Source organism: Podarcis liolepis (assembly GCF_965112155.1).
Source record: "Podarcis liolepis genome assembly, chromosome: 12".
NCBI lineage: Eukaryota > Metazoa > Chordata > Lepidosauria > Squamata > Lacertidae > Podarcis > Podarcis liolepis.
Genome location: NC_139563.1, coordinates 46,107,046 through 46,116,612, shown reverse-complemented (window position 1 = coordinate 46,116,612; position 9,567 = coordinate 46,107,046). Strand labels below are relative to the sequence as shown.

The window sequence follows — 9,567 nt, the reverse complement described above, 5'->3', positions numbered from 1 at the left end:
GAGCACCAATTTTAAACCTAATTTTTTGGTTAAAAAACCTTCTGATTGGCAAGTCCTAGGCTCTGTGGTTTAACCCACAGCGCCACCCGCATCCCTTTTTTTACTATGTGCATAATAAAGTAACAACAAAAGGTTGTGTCGGTTGATGCACGATTCCCTCTTTGAAGTAGGGTGCAAATGGTTAGTTTTTAAGGCAACAACTACCGTCAAGCCTCTGTTACAAGATGTAAAAACAGCACCAAGGAGATATTTTATTTTTTTGAAACACAACGTAAGGCACACGTCTTCCACCCTCGAGTCAACTGGGCATTGCATTCGGGCTTCAGCCACCACTGTTCCAAAGGCCTGGCATCTTGACAGCCGTCCAACCTGATCTCTCCCCCCCATCTCAAAAGAAAACGAGCCTCCTTTCATCTTCAAACGTTTTTGCGTCCTCTTGGCTTATTAGGTTTCCATTTAAGCTGTTGGAGGTGGAAAGAGGGAGGGAAAGAGAAATTAAAATAAAGCAGCTGTTTCTGCAGTTTCTCTCGCTCTCTTTCCTTTGGCGCTCTTCCTTTTGCCTGTTTGTTTTGGGACGAACAGCACAAGGTAGTCCTGGTTTCTGACGAGGACGTGAAATTTCCACCTAGAGAAATCCAAGAGCTTTTCATCTCTTGGGAATGCTTAGCCTGTAGTAGGCAATACTAAAACATACTGAAAGTCACGCACATCCCTTTAGATCACAAGATATAAGCTAAGGCTCTCTTCTTTCTGGTGCAAAAATTTCACCTAGTTGATGTGCTCTGGGCTCAGCAGAACAGGGCAGATATCGAAGCGCAACTATCTGCAAGAATGCCTTCCTCCACATCTAACTGCTTGTGCTCTGAGGTCAGGAGGCGAGACCCTCCTGGTGGTCCTTTCTCAGGATGAGGCCTGGGAAATGGCCTCTTCAGTGGTGGCTCCTTTAAGACATAGAACTCCCTCCCTACTAAAATGCCCCTGGCCCCATCTCTGTACAATTTTAAGTGGCTTGTTAAGACCAGTGTTTGAAACTCCCATTGTCCTAGGCGTATTTTGCAACAGGGAATTTCATCAGCGCGAGGAGACTGGAGAAGAGACCCTCTTAAGAATATTAGGGGAGTGGGCAGGGACTAGAACATGTGAAAAACGAACATAATATTTTAGCTGCAGTTCATTCATTTTCATATTCTTGTTATAAAATAGCATGCCTAGACATTCTGTTGTTGTGCCCATAACCTCGGTTTAAGGTACCATTTATCTCCCAGCTTTCATATCTCGGTTTCTAACACTGGTTATGACGCATCTGGAGAGACTTGACTGATGCGGCAACTAGTAATTGCTCTTTAGTGATCTGCCACCTAACCCTAACCCTTCAAATATTGTGTGATTTTTATGGATTTACCTGTTTTAGATGGCCCTGGGGCTTGTGTAAAGGCAGTACAGTCATATCTCAGAAGCCGAATGGAATCCGTTCTGGACGTCCGTTTGACTTCCAAAACTTTCAGAAACCAAGGCACGGCTTTCGATTGGCTGCAAGAAGCTCCTGCAGCCAATCGGAAGCTGCGGAACCCATGTCGGACGTTTGGGTTCCAAAGAACGTTCGCAAACCGGAACACTCACTTCCGGGTTTGCAGTGTTCGGGAGCCAAAACGTTCGACTCGCAAGGCGTTCAACTTCCGAGGTACAACTGTATATTAAACTAAATGTACTTTATTTCTGAAACGGCTATGGAGACAATCACAGAATTGTACAGTTGAAAAGGACCGTGAGGATCATCAAGTCCAACCCCTGCAAGTGCAGGAATCTTTTTCCCCAATGTGGGATTCGAACCCACAACCCTGAGGTTAAGAGAGGAGCATCTCCTGCACTGAAATGAACGGGGCTGTGTAAGTTCTACGGCACCAGCTCATAAACCAAGAGGCAAAATTGACAAACGCTGATTCTGAGCCAGCTAAAATGTTAAGTGTCGCTGGGCGTTGGGCCTGAATAACCTGGCCCACAGGTTTCTATGGGACTTGGTTACAACTACTGCTAGCCACATTGAGAGACTTGTGATTTAAATGCCAATTAAAGATACGGCTAGGCAGCTAAGGTCTAGCCAGCTGGTGGCCCATGACTGCATGCAGGGCTCCCAACATGATTCTTCCTGATCTCTGCTATTCCTCCCTTAGTTAGACTGCGCACACAGGGCAGGATTAAAGGTAAAGGAACCCCTGACCATTAGGTCCAGTCGTGATCGACTCTGGGGTTGCGGCGTTTCATCTCGCTTTACTGGCCAAGGGAGCCGGCGTACAGCTTCCGGGTCATGTGGCCAGCATGACTAAGCTGCTTCTTGTGAACCAGAGCAGCACACGGAAACGCTGTTTACCTTCCCGCCAGAGCGGTACCTATTTATCTACTTTGACGTGTTTTCGAACTGCTAGGTTGGCAGGAGCAGGGACCGAGCAATGGGAGATCACCCCGTCATGGGGATTCGAACCGCTGACCTTCTGATCAGCAAGTCCTAGGCTCTGTGGTTAACCCAGTGCCACCCATGTCCCCCACAGGGCAGGATTACTTGCTCCCAACTATCCGAATGATACAGACTCCTGATTTGCGTTTGAAGGATCCCCATGTTCAGAAGCCAAGGTGATTGTGGCGGGAACAGCGGCCCAACTCAGCTCCACAATCTCTCTTGGCACATTTGCCCTCTTGGCACCAGAAACAGGTGAAATGGATTTGGGCGCGCATTCTATTGCCAAAGCACAAAAATGGCCAAGACGCAAGGCGTTTGCCACTGTGTCTAGTGTGAGAACATCCCACGCACGTTTTGTTGTACATCAGAAACGGACAGCATGTGGCTCTCTGGATGTTAGGTCCCAGCTCTCATCATCATCGGCCATGCGGATGAGACCCAATGAAGTTCAAGGGTCACAGGCTCCCCGTCTAACTAGGCAAGATCCTGCACATGTGTCCAAGCAGACAGTTGGAGTGTGACTGCCACACTTTGGAAAGCCGCACAGCCGTCACTCTTACCAGATCTCTTTAATGGCCGTATTGTGCTTGAGAGCATCCGCCAGGCACTTGGCACCTCTGATGGTAATCTGATTCTGGATAAGCCTAGAAGAGAGAGAAAGAAAGGAAAACCCTCAGCGCCGGAGAAAACACTCTCTGTTTGCGCCCGGTCCACAGCGTCCTGCCTGTCACGCACTTGGCTTGGGCACGGTGCGTCTGAAGCGGAAAATCAACACTCCTTTTTGCTGAACAAGGCTGGGGTCTTGCCAGGAACTGGTGGTTTCTGATTTCCATCTGCATGGCTGGCCTGCTTGGCATCAGACAATCCCCTCATAGAAGCGCAGCCAAGAGACTCCAAGCCTCTTCAGTCTAAAGTGCACGGGCGTCTTTCAGGGTTACTGAGCTTAATTGTATAATTGACCACACAGCTGCTCTCTGATCACAGGAGAGCAGCTGTCTGGGGGATTATTCATGATGGATCCAAAGCGACGGCCGGGGAAGGCAATTCACTGGTCACTTTGGGCTGGCACCGCAAGAGAGGAGGCAGGAAGAGACTGGCTCACAGGGGCCAACCATCAAAAATATGTAAAGTCACCTTGGAGTTCAATCTCTCCTGTTTTCCTTTGCCCAGAACACTGCAATTTATTTTTTCATTTTTTTTTAAAAAAAGCTTCAAGACGTTTATTTCTTTAGCATTAGTCACTCAAGGGTAATTTGTTTATACAGTGGTACCTCAGGTTACATATGCTTCAGGTTACATACGCTTCAGGTTACAGACTCCGCTAACCCAGAAATAGTACCTCGGGTTAAGAACTTTGCTTCAGGCTGAGAACAGAAATCCTGATCCGGTGGCATGGCAGGAGCAGGAGGCCCCATTAACTAAAGTGGTGCTTCAGGTTAAGAACAGTTTCAGGTTAAGTACGGACCTCCGGAACGAATTAAGTACTTAACCCGAGGCACCACTGTAATATGGAAAAACACAACACACAGACAAAAGGAAATGTCAGCATTACTGACAATGGGGTAGATCCCTAAACAAACGAAAGCCAAGCCTTACATTTTGCTGGTGCTTTGATGGTGGTGATTAAACTAAACACTGTGTACATGGGACATCTGTGTCCAGGGCAGCTGTTTATCAGCTCCATCTGGTACGCAGGCTGAGTCCCTACCTGCCCGCAGACTGTCTCGCCAGAGTGGTGCATGCTCTGGTTATCTCCCGCTTGGATTACTGCAATGCGCTCTACATGGGGCTACCTTTGAAGGTGACCCGGAAACCGCAACTAATCCAGAATGCAGCAGCTAGACTGGTGACTGGGAGCGGCCGCCGAGACCACAGAAACACTGGACCTAAAAGACCTACATTGGCTCCCAGTACATTTCCGAGCACAATTCAAAGTGTTGGTGCTGGCCTTTAAAGCCCTAAATGGCCTCGGTCCTGTATACCTGAAGGAGCGTCTCCACCCCCATGGTTCTGCCCGGACACTGAGGTCCAGCGCCGAGGGCCTTCTGGCAGTTTCTTCCCTGCAAGAAGTGAGGTTACAGGGAACCAGGCAGAGGGCCTTCTCAGCAGTGGCAGCCACCCGGTGGAACGCCCTCCCATCAGATGTCAAGGAGATAAAGAACGACACAACTTTTAGAAGACATCTGAAGGCAGCCCTCTAATGGGAGGTTTTTAACATTTGATGGTTTGCCACATTTTTATACGTGCCATCTGCATAGGAATCCTTCAAAAGTTCGACTGCTTCCTCTCCTAGTCATTGGTTCAGCAACTCCTCCCAGGAATTGTGAAGAATGAGGCACTCCAACTTGAGAGCAGCATGAATCTGATGCCTCGATGCAAATTAAGGGCTTCCGGTGACCTTTCTGTCAAAAGGAGCCCAAAGCTCAGGGTTGGGTCCTTGTATAGAAAATGTACAGTGACTGAAATGTGACTCGTAGCCTGAGGCAGTGACTCAAGAGTGCCTTCTCCGCGAGCCAGGACAACTCACCATAGATGACCCAATCGCTTGTTGACCTTTACCATTTCAGCAAAGCATTCGGCTGCTTCGTCATCCAGCTCATTCTTTGTTAGCCTGGTGAGAGAAGCAAACAGGATTTTTCTTTTTTTTTTATCTACTTTTCAAGTGTATATATTTAACTAATTTTACAATCATTTTGACATTTCAAAAGTTGACTTCCTTCCCCCTCTTTCTGCGGTTCCTTCAATTTATTTTTTAATATCTTCTGCATGTCCAAATTAACTTAATGTGCTCATTTATTCATCTTCTTTAAATATATACTCTTATGAAACTGCAAGTTATTAGAATTATCCTGCCAGTGTCTTTATCTCTTTGAAATTTATCTGTAAATTTTCCATAAACCATTGCCATTCTTTTATAAAAAGTTTTTTATCTTGATTTCTTATTCTTCTGGTAGGGTTTTGCCATTTCTGCATATTCCATAAGTTTTTGTATCAAGTCCTCCTTTGATAGTACTTCTGCTTCTTTCCATTTTGGGGCAAGTAACATTCTGGCCACTGTAGTCGCATACAGGACTACGTTTCTATATACAGTGGTACTTTGGGATACATACGCTTCAGGTTGCATACGCTTCAGGTTACAGACTCCGCTAACCCAGAAATAGTGCCTCAGGTTAAGAATTTTGCTTCAGGATGAGAACAGAAATCATGCTCCGGCAGCGCAGCGGCAGCTGGAGGCCCCATTAGCTAAAGTGGTGCTTCAGGTTAAGAACAGTTTCAGGTTAAGAACGGACCTCCGGAACGAATTAAGTACTTAACCTGAGGTACCACTGTAGTTTAGGTAGTTCTGTCCCTATAATTCCCAAAAGAAAAGCTTCTGGGGTATTTTTTTTACAAAGGTTATTTTAAACATCCTTTTCATTTCGGTATATATCATTTCCCAGTAAGCTTTAACCTTACTACAAGACCACTACATATGGTAAAAAGAACCTCCTTTTTTCAGTCCTGAGAGTGTATGGCCGTCCTATGGTTTGGGGGAAAAAATGAATTTCTTCTCTGCCAGCTTAGGTGCAATTTTATTAAAGATCCTGGCTAGCCAGGAATGAAATGGAAACTCTTCGGCTAGATGCACATGTCTAAAAGGTCTGCCAAGTGATTGACAGTACAGCCATTGTGGGCGTCATTGCGTTCAAGCAAACTTACACTTTGCTAAGATTTCAGCATTCGTTTGAAAAAGGAAGGGTTGTTTTTTTTTAATGCAAGTGAGATGGAGACCCACTCACCCCCACATGCCTAAGGCATTTCCATGTGATCAAGGAAGGGTTTCTGGTTTTGCTTTTTTGAAATAAAAATAAAAATGCTGCCATGGAAAGCATTCATGGGAATGGCTGGTGGAGAGGAGGGCAGCTTGGAAAACTCCTAGCGAGGACAGGAAAATAGGTTTAGCCATTAGGACCACACCAAAACTGGTCTTCCACCTTCTCCCCATAGAGATTAAAGGCATTTATAGCTCAACGCTTGACCAAGCAGCCCCAGGCTGGATTAATGGAGAATAATTGCCTTTTTTAAGTTAGTCTTTTATTTTCTTTTGTAAGCTGCTATGTACGGCTCTCCCCTTCTTTTGGGGTTAGAATGGGGAAAGTGGAGAATATACAGAAGCTACAAATAGGTTGTCCACAAAGCATTTTAACAAGCTCAGGAGGCTTGTTGCTAGCTGCAAATTATTAGTTAGTTAATCAATCAATTAATTAAAATTTTATGCTGCCCTTATACAGTATAATGGATTGGAAAAAATGTTTAAAATAACTTTTTTTAAAAAACACACAAACCAGCCTAGAAGCTTTTCTATTAAGAATTGTAGGTACCGATATTCCAAAGGAGCAAAAGACTTTTCATGTATGCGATGACAGTCGCACGTACGCTACTAGCCCAAAGATGGAAAGAAGACAAAGTCTCTATCAGAGAAGAATGGCAAACTAAGCTGTTGAACTAAGCTGAAATGGCAAAACTGACTGGAAAGCTCAGGAACCAAGAAGACCAAAACTTTTACTAAAGAATGGGAAACATTTATAACTTATCTGGGAGACCACTGTAAGCAGATGAAAACATTAGCAAGATTGCAAGAGAACTTGTAATGTAACAAGTACTAAGGAGACAATGGAGTGACATAAAATATGGATTACTGAATAATATGCAGTTGAAAACATTGACAATAGGACCCAGGGAGGAGGAAGGTGGGAAGTCCAGAGATTCAGAGGAATCTCTAAATATAGATACCGCATTTTTCGCCCTATAAGACGCACCTATAGGACGCACCTAGTTTTTTTTTTGGGGGGGGGAAATCAAGGGGAAAAAAATTATTCCCCCCCCCCAGGTTTTCACAGCCATCCCCAAGCTAGAAGAGGGAGACGAGTGCTCCGTCTCCCTCTTCTGCCTTCAGGGACAGCCTCTCTAGCCTCCGTGGGGCAGCGGCTTGCCCCGCTGTCCCCCAGCTTATGGGGCTGGCGATGGGGAGAAGCAAACCCCCCGCCAGCCTCCAGACCAGGTCGGGGAATAGCGGGGTGGCGGCGCTCCGCCTCCCCGCTATCCCCCGAGCTTATGGGGCTGGCGGGGAGAAGCAAGCTTGCTTCTCCCCCCGCCAGCCTCCAGACCAGGTTGGGGAATAGTGGGGTGGCAGCGCTGCGCCTCCCTGCTGTCCCCCGAGCTTGTGGGCTGCAGGCTGCTGCCCGCAAGCCTTGCGAGCCCGCGGGACCTCCCACCGGGCTTGCAAGGCTTGCGGATAGCTTCCTGAAGCCTGGAGAGTGAGAGGGGTCGGTGAAAGCCTGGAGAGCGAAAGCCTACATTCGCCCCATAGGACGCACACACATTTCCCCTTCATTTTTGGAGGGGGAAAAGTGCGTCCTATAGGGTGAAAAATACGGTATGTACTTTGTATTGTTATACTCTTATACTTGTAAAGCCAAATAAAAATTATTTAAATAAAAATAATTTATCCACATGTCTCAGGGTAGTTCACGGATAAAAATAACAATATTAAAAATGCAAAATAGTGTATTTTTCGCTCCACAAGACGCACCTAGTTTTTGGAGGAGGAAAACAACAACAAAAATATATTCTGAATCCCAGAAGCCAGAACAGCAAGAGGAATTGCTGCACAGCGAAAGCAGCAATCCCTCTTGCTGTTCTGGCTTCTGGGATAGCTGCGCAGCCTGCATTCGCTCCATAAGATGCACACACATTTCCCCTTACTTTTTAGGAGGGAAAAAGTGAGTCTTATAGAGCAAAAAATATGGTACATAATAAAAATAAAAACAAGAATAACCCCAAAATCTCCTCCCTGACACATTTTTAAAGGGCATTGTATGTCAATCAGCCCTAAAGGCCTGGTTAAAGAGAAACGTTTTTTGCCTGGCGCCTAAAGGCGTATAATGAAGGCACCAATCGAATCTCCCTGGGAAATGAAGAAACGAGCTCTCTAACAACAGGCAGTGAGTGCTGACAGAAATGAAGACAGAGGAGCCGCTGAGAAACAAGAGCGGTTGTGATGTATTATGTGGTATAGGGGTGGATGAAGCACTTGATTTGCATGCAAAAGGTCCTGGGTTCAAATCCCAGCATCTCCAGTTGGGCTGGGAGAAGTCCCTGCCTGAAACCCTGCAGAGATGCTGTCAGTCAGTGTAGGTAATACTGAACTGGATGGACCAATAGTTTTGATTCAGCACAAGGCAGTTCTTCTTTGTTGTTGTTTATTAGTTGTTTAGTCGTGTCCGACTCCTCGTGACCCCATGGACCAGAGCACGCCAGGCACTTCTGTCTTCCACTGCCTCCCGCAGTTTGGTCAAACTCATGCTGGTAGCTTCGAGAACACTGTCCAACCACCTCGTCCTCTGTCGTCCCCTTCTCCTTGTGCCCTCCATCTTTCTCAACATCAGGGTCTTTTCCAGGGAGTCTTCTCTTCTCATGAGGTGGCCAAAGTATTGGAGCCTCAGCTTCACGATCTGTCCTTCCAGTGAGCACTCAGGGCTGATTTCCTTCAGAATGGAGAGGTTTGATCTTTTTGCAATCCATGGGACTCTCAAGAGTCTCCTCCAGCACCATAATTCAAAAGCATCAATTCTTTGGTGATCAGCCTTCTTTATGGTCCAGCTCTCACTTCCATAAATCACTACTGGGAAAACCATAACTATTCAATGAAGCAGAAGTAGATGTCTTTCTGGAACTCTCTAGCTTTCTCCATAATCCAGGGCATGTTTGCAATTTGGTCTCTGGTTCCTCTGCCTCTTCTAAATCCAGCTTGCACTTCTGGGAGCAGTTCTTCTAGGTCCCAATATTTTGGGAGAGCCCTAAAAATGAACCAACCAACCCAAGGGAATGACAACAACAAAGTGCAACTCTGAGGGTCACGCATGCCCAGAAGCGACAGAATGTTGAACTTTAGCTAGAAATGGAAAAAACCTGAGGGGAGATGGAATGACACAGCCTGCAAGAGGGCTGGCTGGCACAACAGAAGCACTCCCCTTGGGATGTGGGAATAAACTGCAACACTTTGTTGCAGGTCCTGTTTCTTTTCCAATAATTTTAATCAAATTTTCTATTTTACATTTTAGAATATTCAT

At 46.0% G+C, this 9,567-nt stretch overlaps 1 protein-coding gene across 6 annotated transcripts in view; it reads right to left on the bottom strand.

Annotated features, from left to right (window-relative positions):
• Positions 1 to 217: 217 nt before the first annotated feature.
• Positions 218 to 9,567, bottom strand: part of NOD1 (nucleotide binding oligomerization domain containing 1) — a 54,547-nt gene continuing 45,197 nt past the window's right edge. For all 6 annotated transcript variants that reach the window (XM_083467929.1, XM_083467928.1, XM_083467930.1 and 3 more), the window contains 3 exons: positions 4,983 to 5,066; positions 3,016 to 3,099; positions 218 to 461 (listed from right to left, as the gene is read on the bottom strand). In XM_083467929.1, coding sequence (XP_083324055.1) covers positions 389 to 461; positions 3,016 to 3,099; positions 4,983 to 5,066 — 241 coding nt within the window. In that variant the 3' untranslated portion in view covers positions 218 to 388. The remainder of the gene's footprint in view (positions 462 to 3,015; positions 3,100 to 4,982; positions 5,067 to 9,567) is intronic.